General features: G+C 36.5%; 2 protein-coding genes and 1 pseudogene across 2 annotated transcripts in view; 1 reads left to right on the top strand and 2 right to left on the bottom strand.

Annotated features, from left to right (window-relative positions):
* Positions 1 to 24,001, bottom strand: part of LOC109083683 (E3 ubiquitin-protein ligase RFWD3-like) — a 512,102-nt gene that overhangs the window by 210,807 nt on the left and 277,294 nt on the right. The window lies entirely within an intron of this gene.
* Positions 6,525 to 9,813, bottom strand: LOC109052183 (tumor necrosis factor ligand superfamily member 6-like). The gene is made up of 4 exons (XM_019069645.2): positions 9,596 to 9,813; positions 7,730 to 7,769; positions 7,506 to 7,583; positions 6,525 to 7,209 (listed from the first exon to the last, which is right to left on the bottom strand). The coding sequence occupies exons 1-4, from the start codon at positions 9,797 to 9,799 to the stop codon at positions 6,818 to 6,820; spliced, it is 714 nt and encodes a 237-aa protein (XP_018925190.1). The 5' UTR covers positions 9,800 to 9,813; the 3' UTR covers positions 6,525 to 6,817.
* Positions 14,158 to 19,038, top strand: LOC109052184 (annotated as a pseudogene).

The following is a 24,001-nucleotide window of genomic DNA, read 5'->3' as shown; positions in this document are numbered from 1 at the left end:
CAAACAACCTTACGCCTGTTTTACACATACTCCGTCTGCAGTGCGTATGTGTTGCATTTTTTTACGCACCCATGTTAACGGATTCCAGCGTTCACGCGGTTGTGGTCCGTAAGTGCGTTCCAGGACCAGTGCGTCTGCAGCGCATGACAGCGCATTTTCGCGGTAAAAATTAACATGGATTGACACGGAAATGCAGTAATTTCACAATAAATGTATACTAATTAAAGCCTACTGTTTTCCACACGCAACACATGGGTTTTGGCTAGGTTTAAAACAAGAAAAAAAACACCTTTAGATAAACGAGGCAACATGATATAGGCCTATGCACTTTTATGGAAGCAGGAAAACAAAGTTCTTTAAGAACCGTGCGATTGCTTGTAATAAAGAAAAGTTTAAATGCAAAAGGCACGAGAGTCGACTGTTTCTGTCAGCGGTCTTTTAATTTTAAATATTTGCGATATTCCAACAAGAAAAGTAGGCTAATTGTTGTGTTTAAATGTTTTGCCGCTTGCTTGAGCAGCTTACTATACAAAACTAGAAGTCAAATGCATGAATATGTTGTTTATATTTATTACATTTAAACTAATGTCTATGATTATGAAAGACTGTTACTGTTCTGTGATAAGAGTCACATTTGTTTTTTTTTTTTTTTTTTACATGGCTTGAAATATAGAATAATGAACAAATGTTGTGTTTGTGAACTAAACAGCCGCGGATCAGTAGCGGACTGCAAACGCGTCCTGTGTGAAAGCACAATGAGTCCGTGCTGCTTCTGCACCACATACGTAACGCACACGGACTGCATACGCACTGCAGACGGAGTATGTGTGAAACAGGCGTGAGTCTTGTCGAGGTTTTTTTTGGGAGGGGGAGCTTGGTAATTTCACAGTAGGCATACACACAGGTTCGAAGACTCGTTCTCGCCTCCTACAGTGCAATTTTTCTAGTTGTACATCCGCGCTAAACTATCACGGTGAAAGTCATCATAGCTTGCGTAGTATAGACCCAGCTCCCAACCCAACTTTGAGAATAGATTAACGGCGATATTTTTTTTTATCGCCCGATAAGAGTCTCACGTTAACGCAGCACGTTAACGCCGATAACGGCCCACCACTAATATTTTTCTTAAATATATACATGCATTAATAAATATACACAGCACACACATATATTATGTAAACACAAACTTATATTTTGGATGCGATTAATCCTTTGACAGCACTATTATATATAAATGACAAAAGTAAAACTTTTTTGTTTGTCGAAAGGCCTAAGTTCACCCTTTTTATTTTTTCTCACACAAATTAAGTTCCTTTGTGTTAAAGGGATACTCCATCCCAAAATGAAAGCACCACAAGGATACGTTTTTTACGTGTGTTTATGATTTGGTTTGAAAGAAAACACCGCATCAGTGCAACGCAGCAGATACAGAAGAGCGTACGCCGCCTGTGTACTGCTCAGATTTGTCAAAATGGCGCTATGCTGATTTGGAGAGACACAGAGCAGAGGAATTGTTGAATAAAGTCATTTTTGTTTTCTTCGTGTACAAAGAGTATTCTCGTCGCGTCATAACGTTACGGTTGAACCACTGATGGCAGATGGACTATTCTGACGATGCTTTTCATACTTTCCTGGACCTTGACACTGTTTGGCAGTCTATGGGACAGTAACAAGCCTCCCGGTTTTCATCCAAAATATCTTAACCCCTTTGCGTTCAAGGATCGGCGACACCCCAGAATATTGTTGTTTCACTTTCACAGCACGTTAAACATCACACTCTGGACAAACTGTGCAATCAGTAGAAAGATTAAAGAGTCTAGTTTCGATATTTGACCACTTAATAAAACATTGTTGTTAAAACATTGTTGCAGTAACAGTAATTTAGTAATTTATGCCAGGAGTGCAAAATATTAAATCCGTATTATGTCAAGTTTTGAATAGAAATTCACCACGCATTCATATTCAGTCACGTCAGCAGCGGTTTATTTGTGTTCACATAGATTCACTGAACAACGTCAATAAAGGATTATAGTCCAAAACTGCATGTACATGGAGATATATGTTTACTTCATATTTCTTTAGACAGAATCATAATTTCTATTCATTTTCCACTGATTTACGCGATCTGATGATAAATAGCCTGTCCCAGCGCTGTCTCTGTGTGTGCTGGCTCCGTGCTCGCGCTGTGACTCAGACAAACTCTGATTCGTCATTCGTCCTTCGCCTTGACAATCTTTAGTGTCTCATAACAAGAGGGTTATATCCAAATAATAAACACACGATTACGATAGTATATGGGTTGTATGTGATTTTCTTGAGATTTGGGGCATTTTTTATAAAAAATATTATTATGCATATCTGTAATGCTAATTTGTGCAGCGATATAAAAGGCTATAAAAAGCATATTTTAACAACAGTAAACGACCAAATTCCACCTGTGATGGCAAAATGGAGTTATCACAAACACTCGTTGGTGGTTTAAAGTGAGTTCTGAGTAAAAGTGTACTAATAATTTCATAAATTGTCTTATGTAGCTTGATGCTATTGTTAGCGCTAATGCAGCTGCATACTGTAACAGGTGCGGTTCTTCTTCATAATGCATTTCGTCATAATAATTTACATAAAGTCATAAGAAAATGTTTTGTTGTATTTTTATAGTAAGACTTTTGATAATAGTTGGGTAAATGAATACTGGGATTGAAGCGATGTGGCTTGGTAAACCTTGAAATACCAGAACAAATGCTAATAATGGCTGAATAAAAACAAAAGAATAATGATAAAAGAATAATGGGGATAATGTCTCATACCTGGCCGATGTGTGAAAGGCTTGTTTCGTGAGAACAATAGAATCACGCATGAGGCATTATGTGGAGCCAAACATATGAGAGTTTACAGGAGAGCTTACAGGAGATCAGAGGGGCCATAAATCTATTTTAATTTAGTTTTTATTATCCTTCTCTAAAAAAACACATGACATGGCCTTAGAAAATGTTTCATAAAATTCACAGTTTTACAGGTTATATTATGAAATTTCAAATGAAGCGTTAGTAGACTTGTGGCTTTAGCTTCATTATGTTTCTAAAATCATATCCTACATCAACAATTTTATTAGACATTTAAAAAATATGTTTTTTAATATTTTTATTTTTGTTTTCATGTTTGTGCTTATATATCTTTATTATCGTAACAGTCTGATTGATTAATTCTGATTGTTGAACAGTAAAATTTGATGTGTCAGCTTTGTGGACATATGATGTTTATGTATCTAGTCAGAAAGACTCATTAGCAGAAACTTTTTTATTTTGGGTATGTCATTTGTGTCTCCATGCCGAAAATGGGGGGTGACTGGTAAGGGGTTAAATTGTGTTCCGACAATGAACAAAGCTTTTACGTGTTTGGAACAACATGGGGATAAGTGATTAATGACAAAATTTTCATTTTGCGGTGGAGTAACACTTTAAGCTGTGAACTTTTTTTTTTTTTTTAAGTAAGTAAATATTTTAATGTATTATTTACTCTAAATTCTGTACTTATTGTTGTTTCAACCTCATATGCTGTTGTCTGTATCTTCTAGAAATATATAATATCTTTGCACGATCAGTAAACTGAAATTTATATTATGAATCAGATCTTCCCATTCGGTGCAGCTCTCAATTCTCACTCTTTATTGCACATTTTGAAACTAGCATATGACATTCACACGAGAACAGATGGCATGTTGGACTCAATGATCTTTGCAAAGCCAGCATGTAATGTTTAAGGTTCAGTTTTTGAATCTGAATTCAGTCAACAATGAGTGAGTAATGAAGTTTAATTCTGTTCCTCACACAAAGCTATCATAAAAAGTCTGCTTTTAACGATGATGATTGTGGACCAAATAGTGACCGAGATTACCTATTCCGTTTAGAAACTCAGTTGTTGTTGTTTTTTATGGTGAATAAGATTAGTAACTTGATATGAAATGTGAATTTGAGTAATCATTGTTTCTTTATTTGTAATTTGCAAAAGTTGTTTTTTTTTTCATTAACACCATCCTTGAATTTAGCAACACTTCTGATCTTAACCTTCAGTCTCTGAAAAGCAAAATCACACATTTTACAGATACTATATAGTGGAAATTAAAAGGGCAGGAAAATCCAGTCAAATAACTTTCGGTTCCACCCTTCCTAAACAGAAGTAAGGCTAACTATGCTAGTGTGCACATACACTGGATCATATACACCCACAAAGGAACTATACACAACACATATGCACACATCAACACAAGAAAAGCACATGCAAGAAAACCTTCCCATTCAGAATCAGTCCACTCAAAGCCATTTCTGACATCACAATATCAAATATCATCTGACTACTCAAAACCACCAAACTCTTTTCTGAAAGCGATAATGTCATGAAAGTTTGGGCCTACCAATTTGCTTTGTCTAAACTGTGTAATGGCACATGTGCTGCTGCTGCTGCTGTTTCTGCTGCTGTGTTGGTTGGAATCTTCCATCAAGCTCGTTAGAGAAGCTTCAGTCTTCAGACAGACAGATCTGAGTCAGCGAAACAGCCAAACTCGTACCTGTGTACACGGTTAGCGTCCCCCACCCCCATTTCCTCTGCAGTTTACTAGCTCTGCTAAGAATACACAGCAGCGTGGGCGTTCGCAAAGAAAAGCTTCTTAGAATTAGATAAAATAAAACAGGCCCTGATTCAAATGATAAATGCAGCTGTGCGCACAACCGAGCGTTTCTCCAAACTCATTTCACTGAAGTTCTTGAAATGTTCGTTTGCTGTGGCACGCTGATGTCATCTGACAGATGTAAACAGGTTGCATCTCAAAAAACATATGACTCAAGTTTCTCCACACCGAGGAGATCAAAGGATAAGATGAGTAAGAAAAACATTTGCATTATGAATTTTACAAAAATGCACGTAAAGCAAGATTTAAGTGCCATTGTAGTGGATGAGCAGGAAAAGGTCAAACCACAGCATTGTGCATCTGCATGCAAGTGACTAATTAACACAATGCGTATTATCTAACAGCACATAATGATGAGGAGACTGAGGTTTGCCGTAGCTTTATTTTGAGTAGGAAATGTATTCAAAATAGACAGTAAACATTCATTTAAAATACTTGAAATAAAGTTGTATGCTGCTGATGCAAAACGATAATGATCAGTCAAATAAATCACTGTCCCTGTGCAGATCCAGATACATGAACTCCTATACCTAATGTGAGATACAGTATATATATGGGTCCAAAGTCTGAAACACAATCTGTATTTTATTGCATTTTTGTGCTTTTATTTTGCAATGACATTTGAGTGGGAGTCAGTGTTGCTCTATCAGGATGTTCAGACAAACTGAGCAAGTGTTTACTATCATCATTACAAAATAACACACTTTAACCCTCTCAATGCTTCCATTTTATTGCAAAAAAATAAAAATCAATGTAGTCTCAGACTTTTGGTCCCCAATGTATAAATGTAAAATTAAAAAATTAAAATAAATGTATGCATTTAGCAGACACTTTTATCCCAAGCGACTTACAGTGCATTCAGGATACACAATTATAATTTTTTTTTTTTTTTTTTTTTTTTTTTTTTTTAACCAGTATGTGTGTTTCCTGGGAAAACCCACAACCTTTTGCACTGCTAACACAATGCTCTACCACAGAGCCACAGGAACATCACATATTTGAGAAATATATTCCAAAAATACATTTAATTTAATTAAATATAAGAATAATAATACAAAGTAAATTACAATATTTAAGATTTGCAAAGCAACATACAAAAGTAGCTGCAGTATTATTGCATCAGTATTATTTTATATCTTGAGCAAATTAAAGGTGCAATGAAACATTCATGTTCATCTCCCAGAACAGTTGTTATAATTACTAATTCAGACACCTGTTACTCACAAAACAATTTATGCTAAATATGCCACACAAACGGTAAAGATCAAATTAAAATGATCAAGGATGTTATATATACAGTATATGCATATATTAGTGCTGTCAAACGATTAATCGCATCCAACATAAAAGTTCTTGTTTACATATGTGTGTGTACTGTGGATATTTATTATGTATGTATAAATACACACACACACGTGTATATATTCCAGAAAAATTTTTTTTTATATATTAAATATATTTATATATCATTTAAATTATATGAATGTAAGTATATAAATACATGTAAATATTTTCAAAATATATACTGTATGTGTGTGTATTTATATATACATAATAAATATACACAGCACACACATATTATATAAACAAAAACTTCTATTTTGGATCCGATTCATCGTTTGACAGCACTATAGTATACAGTATATATATAGAAACTAGTAAGTAAATTTCACAAATAACTCACAAAGAAACAACAAGTAAAACACTGATTACTTTGGTTGATTTACCACTTACCACTTTTTTTTACAGTGTAGATTAACAGAGCTGCAGGTGCTACACACAGGCAGAAACATTACAAGGTGTATATATATATATATATATATGTGTGTGTGTATATATATATATATATATATATATATATATATATATATATATATATATATATATAATACCTGTCCTATACATCTATCCTATACAATGAACGTCTTATCTTTAAAGAACAAGAAAAAGTCTGATTCCTTCTTATTCAAGTATCTAGCTTGTTTTCAGTTAGAAAAATTACTTGAAAGGTACAGATGTAAAGGAAAACTAAGTATTGTGATTATTAATAGTTTAGTCTTCCATCAGATCTAGCTGTGAACTTACCCAACTCGCACATTGGTCTAATGGTAACAGTCTGACTGCAGAATCCATCTAAACCATGAACACACCAAAGTAGTTCTCAGCAGCACTGGACAACACAAGTGTACAGTTTTTCACCCTGACAAAGACAGCATCACCTTTGTACAGATGAAAAACCCCGCTTAGGTAGCTGTTGTCTATGGTTCTCAACCTTGGGAGTTTAGGATGTAACCTCGAGGACTGGAGAAGCAGAATCTCGTTTCCTACATATCGATGTGTTTCCCAGAGTACAGAGTGGCTGAATATGATGTTGTCCTCCTGGAAGTTGATCTTAGAGTAGATGGAATAATATCCTTCTTTCTCTATGATGAGTTTGCCCTCATTTGCCTTGTGTTTGACATGGTGAAGAATGGACTGATGATTCTCATGCCACAGCACGACTCCATTTACAGGTTCCTGACCAGCTAAAGGAGAGGACAGCAAGAGCGTCATATACATTAGCTCTCAAATGTTTCGTCACTCTTGAATGAATTTGCTCTTTCATGATCCCATGTATAAATTGTGTCAGGAAAATACAGTGGATAGTGAAGTAAGACATGCTAACAGGTGCTCAGCATACATGCAGACTTTTGGTGACTGAATTAATTCAGTTCTGCCGACTTGGGAAGTATTAACAGTGAATAGACATTGGATTGCTATAGTCATTGATTGTGATTGATAACAAATAAACTGAAGCCAACATCTAAAAAAATCAACTTACTTGTCAGTTGTGCCATTGGTTTTGATGGCTTCATTTCTCCAAGCGGTTTTTGTTTGGGGGTTAGAGCATGTTCTTTCTCTGTGATATTCCAAAAGTAAATAAATAAATTAGCATAGGTTTAAGTGCAATATCTAATATTGTTCTTATGCCGTGTTTACCTAGAATATAAGGTGCAATGCAAAAAAGTAAACTTGTGGCACTTCAGACTATAGAATGATCTTTACCTTGTTTGCTCATGCCAATCTGTGGTTCAACTGGAGTTGTCTGCGGAAGATTAAAAAGAAGAATCTTACATTTATGAATCTTACATATTGATTGAAGAGTCTGCAAATACCTCGTTATAAAGTTTACCTCCTCAGAGATACTACAATGATGTATCATGGGCTGTTGTTGCATCAATTCCTGCACTTTAGTTAATGAAATAAAAATCATCAACATCATTTCAAGCTTGCATTCATCTGCCTTGAGTGCCACGTCTAACATCCAACAACCGACTCATAGAAACAAGTCTCCGCCCTCTTTTCTTTTCTGATAATCCATTTAATTTAGGTGTGTGTCACAATACGGAAGAAAAGATCTGTCGCCACTTCAGTGCAAGTCAAGTCACCTTTATTTACATAGTGCTTTATACAATACAGATTGTGTCAAAGAATGCAAGGAAATTATAAAGAGCAACAAATATATGTTCGCTCGGTTGCATGTGTACAATAAAAATATGAAAAACAGTAACGTAAAATTATCATTTACACTCCTAATACACAAAGCAAAAAAATATAATAATAATAATATAAAATAATAAAATAAAATAATAAAATAAAATAAAACGTTGGCATGACTATTTGTATTTTAAATAACAAGACTTGGCATTCAGTTGTGTTCTCCCCAGATAGCTTAATTTGTGTCACACTGCTATATCATATCAGATGAACCTGTTGCAGGTTGGTTATGACCTATTTTCTCATAAATGCATTTGTTGGGTCTAGGTCAGGTAACCACAGTAGGTCATGTGGTTTGAGCACCAGCTGTCCAGCTACATTTCTGCAAGTTTCATGTAAAGGGAGGAGCCTGACGGAAACATATTGATCTACATACAGTCTATTTTCCCGGATAAATTAGTGAAATTCTTTTGTTTTGCATTATATTATCAGCATTACAACATAAGACATTACAACATTCATTTGAAATATGAACATCATCAATGAATTGCGTAATTTCGTAGTGTTTGGAGGATGTTTACTTCCCATAATCACAGCAAATGTCTGTGTGTGTGTGTGTGTGTGTGTGTGTGTGTGTGTGTGTGTGTGTGTGTGTGTGTGTGTGTGTGTGTGTGTGTGTGTGTGTGTGTGTGTGTGTGTGTGTGTGTGAGTGTGTGTGTGAGTGTGTGTGTAAATGTATGTATGTTTGGAGTAAATGTAGCCTTATTTTTTTATATATATAATTATTCTTTTATGCTTTCTAAGCTGCATTTATTTGATTAAAAATAGAGTAGAAACAGTAATATTCTTGAAATGTAAAATAACTTTTTTATTTCAATGTATTTTAAAATGTGATTTATTCCTGTGATGCAAAGCTGAATTTTTAGCATCATTGTTCCAGTCTTCAGTGTCACGTGATCCTTCAGAAATCATTCTAATATGCTGATTTGCTGCTCAAGAAACATTTCTCATTATTATCAACATTGAAAACAGTTGCTGCTTATTTTTGTGAAAACTGATTCTTCTTTTCAGCATTCTTTGATGAATAGAAAATTCAAAAGAGCAGCAGAAATATATATTTCCACAGTTATAGTTCAGTTATAGTCATTTGTATCTTATTGATTTCAACAACTGAAAGTAGTTAAAAGTGATAAACCACGATGAGGTCAACAACCAAATAACATAATCTACTGTATACTCTTCATGTAAAAGAGAAACAGAAGACAGGAAAACATAAAGAAGATGATCAAAAAGCTGCAATGAACTAAAAAGAAGAACTGAGGAACAAAAGATGAACTGAGATTAGATGAACTGATAGTGTGAGTGAAAGAATGATGCTGAATGAAAGTACACAAGACAGCGCTGCTTCAGAAAGTTGGACCAAATGATACTTACCGAGTTTTCCTTTGATGTGAACAGATGGTAGATGAAACAGGCCTCCACAGCCATGCCACACAGAGCCACACAAACCAGGATCACCAGTAGAGTCTGGATCACATCCTTCCGCTGTCTACGGCCCGGCTTGGGGGGCAGCGGAGGGGGCTTCATTCTACTGTCCACCACGAATACTGAAGGATACGAAACTTTACCCGGACCCATGTGTGCACACACCGTCTCTGGCCACTTCAGATATGACAACTGCACATCCAGAGAGGTGCAAGAAGACCCACTGCAACGTGGTGAGAGCGAGACCCACAGTGAGAGTGAAAGATTACCATCACTCATAAAGCCCACAGATGGGCGGATGGTGTGAGAAAGAAAAAAAGAACAAGTCAGACCACTCTCAAGATCTCCTGTAATATTATTTCAAGTGACAGGTAAAGTAAAATCTGCAAATTTGAGAAATGCGGGATGAAATAAGTATAACATTTAAATCAAATTTTCTAGTTTCTAGTCGAAATGAGGAAAAACAAAAGTAATCAGTGATAAAATGTCAGATCTTTTGTCTTTCGGAACGTGACATATTCCATTTGAGTGGGTTGGAAGTGGAATCTACATAAATGGGAATCAGAAAAGACGTGGAACACACAAATGCCTACACAAGTAGATAAATGCATCTTCATGGCCATGCAACAGGCCCACCCATTCACACCTTCCTCTCTCCTGTGCATCAGCTCTCAGCCACAGCTTCCCCTACTCTGCACAACACTCACATACCTCTCACGTAATTTTAGCTGTAAATTTTAGCTGTAATAAAGTTTTAAGTAACTTTGCTGTAGGAAAAAGACAAAGTTCATTTTGGAGCAATAAAACACAATAGAGTAGTGATACTCTATGCAGGCTGATGTGGTCTTTTTCTTTCTCATCCTTATATTTAGAACAATAACCACAAGTATAGTTCAGCTGACAAAAATAAAAATGCAAGTTGACTGAAAGAGAGAGAGCTATCTTGCGTTCAGAATACTCATTCAGTCCTTATGTACTTTTGACTTCATGCCTTTGCTCGTGACACATGAAACCGATATCAAAGAGCTAGTGGTGATGAAAGCTGACTGTGTTGTCACCTGCGTCTGGGCCAAAAAAGTTGCACTTGAACACATGTCAGAGACTACATCCAAAGGTCAACTAGCATGTACGTTCTGCACCTGCACGAGAGGAAATAACTCTCCATACCAATAGGGGATAGTAGTCTGCATTTGTCATTCAAAGGGGGAAAGTGAAACCAGAGATTATCTTACTATATGGAGATGAGAGTGTCTGTATTACTTACTATTTGAGAAAGCGTAATGGCTAAGTTGGATCACATGTGCTATAATAACCAATCACATTACAGCCTTGAAGTCATTGACATTCACTCAGAGTTGTACGACACTCAATCTGCGTTTACGGATACCATAGGGATGAATGGGAAGTGCCATAAGATGAATTCCAGCTGTCGCAAAATGTCAGTGACTTCTCATAAAATGGCTTTTTTTTTTTTTTTGTGGTAAACTCTACAAATATTTCGATCCAAAAGTATTGCTTAGTGTAAAACATGTTGAAGATTAGCAGATATGGTGTCGATTCATTAAATGATAAGCCGTTTCCTCATAAAAGCTGTTTATTCAGCGTAGTGAAGCCTCCCCTCCATTGACATCCATTCAAAACAACAGCCTCTGGTCTCCTTTTCGTTGGCATTATCCATTACACTTTTTTTGGCTAATGGTTGCAGGCTTGCCTTCCATTGGCTTTTGTGAAACTAGGACTGCGGCTTTACAAACCATAAACATCATCGCTTCCTTGTCATTTCAAATGGTTTTCAGTTTCTTCATTACAAATGTCCATGTCAATATTAAAGTATTTGCATACTGTAATGCTCAGGTGACCTGAAGTTGTAACATTAAAATCATTATATGTGTGCACTCCTGGCTTGTTTGTTTGCTTGCTTTAGTCACTTTAGGTTTTTATTTATTTATTTATTTTGACTATTGGCGGAAGTACCCAGTTTTTGGCATTTTTGCGACGCGGGAAGTTGATTGGTTGAACATTGATTGGCAGAATGCATGCCATACAAAACACTAGCATCTGCCATTTGTGGCCTAATGGTTAGAGAGTCAGACATATAGGTTGCAAGTTTGAGTCTCGGTACTGGCAGGGATTGTGGGTGGGGGGAGTGAATGACCAGTGCTCTCTTCCACCTTGAAAACCACGACTGAGGTGAGACCCTTAAGCAAGGCACCAAAAAAATGGCTGCCCACTGTGAGTGTGTTCATGGTGTGTGTGTGTGCACTTGAATGGGAATGGGCTAAAGATGGACCAATGCTGAAGTCCAGACATTTCTGTCCTCCATCCTCCAGCTACTGAAGTTGTTGAATGCCGAACTTAAATGATTGTTGCCGAATTTAAACAACCGCTGACGGTGTGGAAGACACAGCAAAAGCTGTGCTGACAGATGCTAAACGATGGCTGACTGTCTGTTCAATCTGTCAAGGCCTTGATAGACTACTCATTTATCTAGCAGGGTCTTACCATGGACTTCTGTTAAGAGATACATAAATAATGTATATTTAAATAAAAGTTAACCCTTAACCTTAAATAATTACAGTTTGAATATCAGCTCAACATTCTTACTTGACACGCAAGAGCAAAACTTACTGGTTCCTGTGTGTCAAACAAACATTTTGATGATGAAATTTAAGCTAGTCACCATATAAAGTGATTGTGTCTCTTCAGAAAAATGATGGACAAAGAATAGACAAAAATTATGAGAGAATATTACAAATATCTTCATTTGTGTTTCAAAGTTGAACAAAAGTCTTATAAGTGAGGAACGACATGAGGGTGAGTAAATAGGGTCTTTCCCACCGCAGGAACTTTTTGATAGTACCTGAACTAATTGTGGAACTACCCAATTTTGGGCGATTTTAGTACCGGACTGCCTTTTTCGAGAACCAAATTAGCTCCTACTCCGGAGCAGGGTCAAACCAGCACAACTGGTACTACCCGTGATGTAAGTAGACATTGATTGGCAAAATGCACATGAAAACGCCCTCACCTGCCATGATTTAAAACACTGTGTAACATACTGTTAACATTGTGTCAATTTATTTCGCAAGTATGACGGACAGTGATAAATATACGGACACTGAAGTGCAGGCACTTGTAGCAAATGTATCACTGCCAGTTGTCATTGGAGATTCTTAGTCCTTCTTTCTGTTCTTTCAATCACTTTACGTATACGTCGACATTTCATGTCCATTACACATTATACACAACAAAAACACAGCTCCGATCACAGAGTCCTACATCCTCCTGTTGTTAATGTTGTTCTTCCTTGTTAATGTTGTTGAAAGCCACGCACAAATGACATCGCTGTCGACCGGCTTACGCCACGTCCTAGTACACATTCTCGGTGTGAATGCAACCCTTTAAATGGTTCTGGGAAACAGTTCGCGCAAAATCGTCCCAGTACTTTAGTGCTGTACATTTAGTTCTGGAACTAAAGCGGTGCGAAAGGCCCTATTGATAACAAAATTTACATTTTTTTAGTGACCTATCCCTATAACAAGTCCAGTGTTGTAATTCTTTGACAAAATACACAATTCACTCCAAAGCCAAGCAAGTATGGCCTATAATACACTCTCAGAAATCAAGGTACAAAAGCTGTCACTGGGGCAGTACCTTTACAAAAGGAACATGTTTGTACCTAAAGGGTCCATTTTGGTACCTTAAAGTGTACATATTAGAACCTAATAGGAACAAAAGTGTACCTTTTTAAAAGATACCACCCCAGTGATAACTGTTACCTTTATTTTTGAGAGGATTTGTATAATGATCAAAAATAGTTCCTGTTTATCATGATAGATGAAACTAAATAAAAAATTGCAACAATATTTGAAGAGTTCAGATGCAAAAGCCCTAAGTGCCGTCTAAAATGTTCTTTTAAAATTAGCATTTTTATCAGACCCTTATATTTATGTTCAGTTATTTCACTTTAATTGCATAGAAAATGACCTATACATTCATTGCCATTAAAGAAAAATTACTGAACCTGAAGCCTGAAAAAATGCTCATTTTAGATAAAAATTTTAGATGCCACTTTTGCATCTGAACTCTTCATTTTATTTTAGCCACTTGTTGAAAGGTTCTTTGTAAGTTTGTTAGTTTTATAACCATATATCCTTCAAAACATTACAGAGATGTTCAGCATTATAGCCCATACAGAACATGGTTCCACTGGTTCTGGTTACACTGCATTTATGTTTTCCCCCATAATATTATAACATTCACAGAGCGTTGCAGAAAGGTTTTTGTCACTAACATTAGTACAGCAACGACGCTCCATACAACCATTTTTGTTGTACGCTATAGGAGCAAAACGTAAAAAAAAAAAAAAAAAAACTTTGGCCAGATTTAGCTACTTCTACAAGCTTCTTATACAGTACGTTACAAATAGACACACGTGTATTATAACAGAAACACTGAACATTATAACACCATTTATGATAACATTATTAGACCATGCAATGTTTCCTGCACTGAGACGCAACGACACAGGCACGCGTTGAATCTCGACGACAAATCAACGAGGCTGTTTGCGCGGTTTACGCGACGCGGGAAAACTATTCCGCTTTCATTATCAGCGAAGTTATCAAACTTCAAGCGCGGTTGATTGTCACCGCAAGTTCACAAGAGTCCAAACAAAGCTCTTGCAGTGCAGAAGGCAATGATAGCGTCCTAGCGTTGTCGCGCCGCTCGCAGTGCTCGCAGAAACAGCTGCTCTAGTGTGTTTCTGAAGAGCAAAGTAATGGAGCGGTGTAAAGAGACGCGTCTCGTAGTGTGTTTGCTGCTCTTTCTGACTCTCGGCGTGGATTTGGGATTCGCATTCGGACAGAATAAGGACACCGAGTTCACTTTCCTTTTACCTCCCGGAGCAACCGAGTGCTTCTTTCAAACAACCCCTAAGAACGGCAGCATGGAAGTGGAGTACCAGGTCAATGAAACATTTCAAGTATTTCAGTTATTTAAGTGCAATTATTTAAAATGATGACAACCTATTTGAAATGACTCGAGAGGCCACACACGTCAGCAAGTTTGAGAAGTAGAAGTCACTTGTCAAAACTGTTTGTTTGTGTTCTAACTTTTGCTTTATCGTTTTAAAAATATTATTTATTAGTAAGGTTCTTATTAACTAGTGCATTACATTGCAGTTTTGCTTGACAGCAATGACCAGGAAGTAGCAGGACATTTCCTTTCACAGGTGCATGTTTTGGTCAAAGTGCATTTATGAATGACTGTACTATGAAGTCATAAGTGATCACATGCTAATATTACATGAACAGTGTGTGTATGGTTTGGTTTCATGTTTGTGGTTCTTCTCTACAGCTCTGGTGGGATGTTCAATACTATTGACATCAAAGTCAATTGAATACCAAGGAGTTAAGCAATCCTCATTCAGTCCTGTTTACTCACAGAAGCTACTGTCTTTTAGTTATTCGAGTCCAGTCCTGTGTTGTGACCTTTCTCTGAAGATTCACTGTACCACATGTCTGGGGTGTGTTTGTGGAGCCATCCCGCTTTACGTTAAAAACAGGCACAGCTGCAGGACAGCTGACCCGGCCCAAAGCTCATTCCATCTGCTGGAAGGATCACTGTTTCTAGTGCTACATGGTTACCGTTTGGCACACTTTATCTCTAGTAACAGCACACTGACTCCTCAATGGGATGCTTTATCAGTCTGTGAAAGATAGGAGACCTCTAATTTGAATTTGAAATTTATATATGTGTATTTTTGCTCCGTTGATTATCCTGTTGCACTCGGATGCATGTCACATTACAGAAATAAAATGTGGGTTGTGAATGCTGTTTCATTTATCAGTAACCCTGCCATTTACCCATATGTGTGTCTGCAGGTCATTGCAGGCTCAGGGCTGGACGTCGGCTTCACTCTGATCTCCCCGCACGGATACAGATTGGTCTCCGACTTCAGAAAATCAGATGGCATACACACGTAAGCTTCACATCTCATAGTGCACAAAGCTGAAACATTTACTCATAGTTTTGGACTGTCATAACCCACAATATTTGCATGCCCTCTGCTGCAAAACTGCATGGTGTCTGCTGCTACGGGGCTGACAAGTGACCACAACTGAATTTACAGAAAACAGTTGTCTGTTTACAGAACTGGTTGTGTTACCAGGTAGTCAAATGAAAAGTAATGCGTGGTCTTCGATCACTTTTGACTGAAGAATTTTACATTTTGAATAAAAATGACTGACCATAGGAAATGAATGGGAAATTGCAAAAAAATACAGAACATTTTTGTGTGTATAATCTACAAACCTCCCACGATGCATAAAAAAAATTGCACAGCAATGAAGGGGTGAAACTCTAAAACATCTAGAGTGAAAAATCAACACACCTCACACACACGCGCAGACACACACACACCCCTATGAACTGGTGTGCCTGTAACACAGCAGCTATATAAAATAAAATCAATAATTCATCTACAATTTAGTGAACAAAATGGACCGCAAGGAAGGGGTTACACTCTAAAACATAAAAGTGCAAAACAGACACATCCACTCACTTACACACACTCACTCACAGACACAATTATACACACTCAAATGAATTGGTATGGCTATAACCATATAGCCAAAATGATTCAGAAACCTGAAATAAGAGGTTAAAATCAGAAGGATTAAGCTCTGATAAAGCATTCCTGTTTATTTTTGTTACATTTTTATAGAATTTTAATGTTTTGTATAACAAAATGCTTTCTGTATTCAGGTTTGACCTGTAGTAATAATAATTCAAAAACTGATGCTTCAAATCAACATTTAAAACAAAAAAATATATAAACCTTGACCAAAAGTAGTCTGTGAGAATGCCTTAATATACATTTAAATCCAAAACCTAATAAAAGTTAACAATTATGTATAAAAACAACTAGGGAATTCAGAAGCCTCTCTATAGATTCATATACAGGCATCTAGCAGTTACACCATGAAATTACAGGTTTTTCTTTCTTTGTTCTCACCAGGTTCTAATCTGCCTTTTAAAAAATTGTTTTTAAAGGCCTAGTGTCTATTTTAATCAGAGATACTGCATTGATTGAAAAAATTGAGAAACATTTTTTTTACTATTTTACAATGGGAAAAATTATAATAATTATTGCATAAATATTACTTATTACCATACGATTCTCTCAAAATACAAAAGAAAAAATATTATTGAACAAAAAAATATTAGATTGGTTTTACTGAAGAAAAAAAGTTACATTTCAGGTGTCCAGTCACTTTTGACCGTGAAGACCATGAGTGCGACTCCCAAATGAGGAGCGCACAAGGGTTAATCCAATTAAAAGCATACTTAAAGGGTTAGTTCACTCAAAAATGTAAGTTCTGTTATTATTTACTCTGATGTCATTCCAAACCGGTTTGTATGGAAGCTTATTTCCATCACAGAGTAAAACCATTAAAAAGGTAATTGCAACTTTTTATATCACAATTCTGACTTTGAAATGCGAGCTAAAAACGTGCATACAAAAACTTGCTAAAAACTTTTTCCTCCGTTTTCTCAGAGTTCAGCTCATAATTTTGACTTTTGAGTTCTGACTGTACATCTTCGCAATTTGTGCTTTTTTTCTCTGTATTTTGCATTTATAACCTCACACAGACTTTCTCTAAATTCTGAGTTTACAATGTTGTACTTTTTACTTTTTTTTTCTCAGAATTCTGAGTTCACATCTAATAATTTAGACTCTTTTTCTGGTTTTCCACTCTTTTGACGTTGTTTCTCTGGATTCTGACTTTATACTGTATCTTGCAATTCTGACTTTTTTTTCTCAGAAATGAGAGATGTAAACTCAGAATTTCAAGTAAACAAGTCAAAATCATTTTATTTCCAGAAAAAAGCTTCCACAGGCTTGACTATGAACACAAAAGAAATTTTGAAAAATATTTGTTACCAAACAGTTTAAGTGACCTTTGACTTCTATTGTATGGACTTCTATAGTGTGGTTTTTTTTTCAAAGTCATGACCTGTGCATTATAGTAATCTTGCTTTGTGTGTTTTGGGGGTTTGCTGTCAGGGTGGACCCCACTGAGGAGGGCGACTACAGGATTTGCTTTGACAACAGCTTCAGCCATATTTCAGAGAAGATGGTGTACGTGGAGGTGATCGTGGATGGACCAGAGGAGGACGATGAGAATGATGAAGACTGGGCTGCTCTGGCTGAACCAGAGGACTTGCTGGAGTACAAACTGGAGGATATCAGGGTACATTCATCTGCCTATAGTTTACAGGTCTTATTATTGTAGAATGCACATGTGGATCATCTGCATGATAAATATCAAATCAGTACTAGAACTCCGCAAGCACAGCTGCGTTGTGAAAACATTTTTCAAGTTCTAAAAGGTTCTAATATTTATATGGCCAAAAAGATGAAATTCTGATAGCTTGTAATGTACATCAGTGAGAGCTATTTAACAACATAAGATACTACTTACATAAAATACATATAAATATTAGGCCTAGTGCTTTAAATGTGTAATATTATGATCAAATTGAGTTTTTTCCCCAAACAAAAACAAAAATTATTTCTTCTAAAAAACATAAGTCAGTCCAGTATGTGTTCATCTTGAAATATTACTAACAATATAAAAGTTATTCTCAAGTTCCCCTAATAGAAAATTTGCAAATATTATCACAACCTGAAAATAGATGATTTTACAATTAAACCAAAAGGCCTTTTACTTGCTAACAAGTATAAGCTATCAACCAGACAACAAAAGGCATGTAGTAGATTGTGTACTACAGGTTTTTCAGGTTATGTTTTGATCATTTGAAATTTGCAAACCAAATAGTTTACAGTAGGCTTTATTAAAGTTGAACAAAAGCTGCCAGGCTGGTATTTTCACATTAGTTCCAGAACATTTTTTAAATTGTGGAATGCAGTTAAGAAAATGATTTGCAGTTAAAACTTTCCTAGTTTTGGCACTGATCATCTGCAACCAAAATGCATTGCTTCAGAATGTTTTGTGGGAAGCTATAGCCTTGCTCATGTTTTCTCTCACTGCACAGGACACAATGGATGCTGTGCACAAGAACCTGGAGCGAAGTCGTCAGCTACAGACGACGCTGCGGGCGTTCGAGGCTCGTGACCGTTACCTGCTGGAGGATAACCGGCGGGTTTCCTTCTGGTCCAGTGTCAGTCTGCTGGTCATGGTCAGCGTGGCCCTCACCCAGATCTACACGTTACGAAGATTATTCAGTGACAAACACACAGAGTTTGTACATAGCAGAGATGAACTGGAGAGGGATGATGTTGGAACACTGTATGTTGGACTAATGGATTCTGTAAATGAAGACCTGGAAACTCTCAGGTCCAAAAAATACCCCTCTTGTTTATGCTAGAATTGAAGTGTTTTTGGAGCTATCAGTGAATCTGACCGGTTTTAATTATAAGAGTAAGCTAACACTGCTGAACACTAAATTTACTTGAAGTATAAAAAACATTTGAATGTAATTTTGTACTTTTAAAACACTATTGTTAAAATAATGTATGAGAATTATGAGAAATAAATAACATTGCGATTAACATTTCTTATAGATTTACACAGCAGGAAAATAAAAATCCAAGGGAACGTTTTGCTTTGAATGGTTTATTATTCAGCACATTAGCATCTCATTTGGAACAAATGCAGCTCAGTCGTATGTGGCATAGCAAGTGCAAATGCAAAATGAATTTAAAACTCATCTGGGTTATTGATGTTACATTTCAAGTCAGTTGCTAACTGCAATGAATTGAGTTATTACTGTAGTGTGGGAATCAGAATCACATTGTGTCATAACAATACTTTCAAGATTGTTGTCATTAATCTCTTTGTTTTCTACAGGTTAATCTGTAGGTTAGTGTTTCTTGTATTCTTCCATCACCCTGCAATAATATACAAATATTCTCATTAAACAACAAGCCTAGTAAACATTATGTACAGCTACCTATAAATAAGAGTCCCTACAGTTCAATGAAACAATTCACAGGCAGACTGCTTAGTTAATGACTCAAATATTTATCTTACATCATTTATTCAGTAGACATTTGGCACTCAGGTCATCACTTATAAATCAACTTTCGCAAGCAATCATATTCTGGTCCTGATCTGGCAGGAGCCACCCATTCCTATAAACTGCAAATGACATGTTTATATCTCCCTGGATGCATTCAACTTTACTTTTTTATTCCCTTCCCTTGCTAACTTTCCTCCATCTTTGTTGATTCGGATATATATCATTGCTCACAAGAGTGCTCACTACTGTTGGGAACTTTACAATTGGTTAAACTGGAACATCCGAAGCTGTTGATCATTTGAATTTCTTAGAATCAATACAGTAAACTGTGTTATGTTGGGGAACAGCCTGTCCATATAAACTTTCCTCGGCCGTTTTACGAAGTCGAATGCACTTCAAAATGGCAGCATAGATTCCCCTGAGAAGAAGTGCTTCGGAAATTTTGCAAATGGGTGTCTAAAAGTCAAGTGGAACACACCTCCTGTAGTCCCTTGATGTATTTTTGTAGACCAAAACCTGGAAATAAGTTTGCATTTTACACCTTCTGGTTCCATCGTATTGAAGGTTTTTTTTTTTTTTGAGTAGGTTTTTGGTTGAAATAAGGTCTGTGGTGAACACAAGCTCATATTCACACGCTTTATTCAGCACCTTGAAATACATAGGTAAATACACAGGAGGTTAAATGGGACTAAATGGTTAAATGGTTGTTGGGGACATAAATGTCATCACACAAACTCTAGCATAACTAGCAAACTAGTATAATGGCGGTGATGCTGAAGTCATGTGACCCTGGTTTGTTTATAGCCTATGTTTAGTTTAGTACATTGTGATTGTGTTTTAACATTCAGTTGTGTTCATGTGTGATTGGTTTCATGAGGAAACAAATGTGTAAGAATCAGATTTTGTCAGTAACTGAGCTTATTTTCTGCAGTAATCCAAAAGCCAATGGAAAAATTCTATTTGTTTTTTGTCGAGGGAACCAGGGTGATGCAAACTTATGGGTTGGCCTACAAAAATATAGTGTCATCAATGCAGCAATCCATTTCTTCTATTCCTTTGTAAATATTTCAAAGTTTGGAAGAAAAAAAAAAGTAATTATATTGTTTTTAATATACAAAAATCAATGACTCTAAGTCAATAGTTTGACATTGTAACATTATTTCAGATTCACTCTCATCCACTGTGCTTCATATTTGGTTTTAGATTAAATTCAAAGTTTTGTAATGTTGCAATTCTGAGCTGGTTTGATTTGGTTCAACACATTGAACATTTTTATTTATTTAATCTATAGAGAAACCTAATGATAAAAACTACCTCTAGAAAAAAAAAAAAAAGGTAGGTCAGCACCTTTTCAGATAAAGATGATAGTAAAGTTCAAACAAGACTGTGTAATACCTAGAAAAATCTCATCTTTGGTCCATTTTTTTTAAATCGCATAGAAAAATTTAAGTTGATTTTTTTTTTTTTTTTCAATCCAATTAATTGGTTCTTTGATATCCTGTTGATATCCTTTGGAAGCAGGCATCATGTCCTCATGGTGCAGAGCAGCTTTATGGTGATGCTTCTCCACTGCACCGGATCAGCTTCATCACTGGTTCTCTGGCCGTCGTGGAGGTGGACGTCTGTACAACAACCGCAACCAAAAGCACAGATCAGCAATGAGAAATTTCATTTGGGTGCTGTACAGAGTGAAACATGTATGTTTACAGTAACTCAACAGGCTCTGATCTCTACACGGGTTGGGGGTATATTAATATCTGAAAAGTTGTGTACTATCCACTTTTGTAGAAACTGCTGATTTTGATAGAAAAGCTGCTAAATATGAGCCTTGCATTACTCATCAGGTCACATGCTGATAATAAAACAACACATGGCATTAGTCAGATGTGGTCTTCCATGGGACTTCTTCTCTCTGTCTCTCTCTCTTTATACTTCCACTAAGGAAACGTGTTCATGAATCATACATAAAAGGTCAGCTTTAGGCTACAGAGGAAGAAGCAGTAATGAAGCCACATGGTTATAAATCCTGTTCTTGAGACCCCCAACTCTGCAAATGTGACTCATCAGCTCATTCTCCTGTGCTCCATTCCGATTGACATTGCATCACAGTATTCATGATTTATTAATTAGTGCATGCTAAAAAATAAATACTTGTGCTATGACTGTGAGTTTGTGGAGGTCCCCTTTTCAACATTTTCAGTTAAAAAGTGAGGGTAATTCGACTGTAACCTATATACCAGCATAGAAACAGTAACTAATGGATTACCTGTATTTAGCTTTTTGCTAACACTTACATGCATATTTATCACATAGGTGTCAATATGCAATAGAAATAACTCAAAAGTATGGACTTTCCTGCTAGATGCCCTGTTGTGGTATGTTTTGACGCTGGGATGCTGGCAAAAGGACCAGCATAAACCAGCAAAGGACCAGCTCAAACCATCAAAGGACCAGCATAAAGCAGTATCCCAGCGTCAAAACAAACCTAACCAGCATATGCTGTTTTTTTTCAGCAGGGTGGGGAATCGTTTGGAACCTCACAATATGATTCAGCTAACGACTTGATTCAAAAACACGAGTTTGGATGCACACAAACATTTTTTAATGGTATTGCGTGGATATATCACCGACCTAACCTTTGATTGACCAATGCGTTCATACTCGCTTCAAAAATTTGTTTGCTAATTCTGAGATGAGAACACGTGACATTCTACTCTGAGCTTTTCCTCGTCCTCGGACACGGAGGTAGCACCAGTGAATCTTCCGTCGGTCAGGTGGTACAGCGTTCACATGGCCCAAGCTCTCAGAACGTTTGCAGTTTTGAAGTTAAAACTACGAATTCTTCGAACATGTGAACACTTTGGCGTTGTTAGTGTCGCCACAGAATCGCATGAATCGAGTCTGAGAAGAACATCACGCGCTGTCGTCTCGAAATTACGGTAATGGAGTACTATACCATGAAGGCAACTAAAGAGTAGTTTTGAATGGTTTCTAAGTGGATGTGCTAACCTTTAACACCTATAATTGGCCATTGCCTTCACATTCTCAATTGGGTACTATCTTTAGAGCTTCAAAAACAGATTTGCAATGAACATATGTGTTCATATATCAATGGATACCAAATTTACCTGGTAGCTACTCCATATTGCTGGTACTTCCAGAAAACTGGTATGCTTATATTTTTTTTTTAAAATTGTGATATTTTACTCTCTAAATTGCCCAGGTGCTTCCGATTTTTTTCAGACATTATCGTGTCATCTAATATGTAGAACATCTTTTTCTTTTTTAATATGTAGGCCTAAATCAGTAAGAACTAGTAGAAGACAGAATTACCCACACTCCTTATAAAATAATATGGAATATGCAACAACTGTAAGTGACCGAAATCCTTGCACATTAAAATTACAAATTGGCTGCACACGCTCTTATGTTAAAAATAATGTGCATAGTACATATCATAAATGCATAGTATCAACCTGATCTCACAAGAAAAATGTGAATATTTTACAAAGTGGTGAATTTGTATGATTTGAATTTGTACAAAAGCATACGGTTTATAGAAAAAAAAGAAAGAAAGCATGAAGGTCCTCCTCTAAACCATCACTATCAAAGGGGCATAAGTAGGTCATATGAAAACATACAAATTAAATTGTATGAATTCATACATTAGCCACCAGTTCACCCCAAACGTAAAATAGTTACAGATTGCCATGAGATTGTCCTGCACATTCATATACTGTGTAGAACATACAAAGTACTTATTCAGAAAAAGGGCATGTGGTTTGGATGCAGTCAGAGATTAGTGAGACTACATTTGATTTATTTCCATGATAACACAGAGGAACAGATGCATGCTGGGAGAGACATGTCATGGAAAATAAAGCAGACAGCGAGGAGACGTGACACAAGAAAAACACCGACCACCAGAGCACCAGATCTTTATTATACACAACACCTTTTATTATCATCTCACTTCCAATTCTCATTGTGCATTTTGCTCCAAGTCCATTTTAACCGGCTACACAGGCACTTGACAATGATTTGTTATTCCAAAAGCATAAAAAGGATGCTAAATATGTCCTCAGTCCCTCACTCCATACAAAAGGAAACAATTATTAGAGGGAGAGACGGGGATCGGGTCACCATAACCATAGACTAGAGAGAAAGTTTATGGCTGCAGCGATCTGGGCTTTATCCAGTTCTTAACAGATGCTGAAGTAATTTTGAAATCGGAAAACATACGACTGGATACGGTTTTAATTCAAGCCTTGAAATGACTGAAGAAAGAGCAGCGGTTGCCATCAC

The sequence above is a fragment of the Cyprinus carpio genome, unplaced genomic scaffold (genome assembly GCF_018340385.1).
Source record: "Cyprinus carpio isolate SPL01 unplaced genomic scaffold, ASM1834038v1 S000006493, whole genome shotgun sequence".
NCBI lineage: Eukaryota > Metazoa > Chordata > Actinopteri > Cypriniformes > Cyprinidae > Cyprinus > Cyprinus carpio.
The sequence above is the reverse complement of the archived record's forward strand: the minus strand, read 5'-3'. Positions and strand labels throughout refer to the sequence as shown.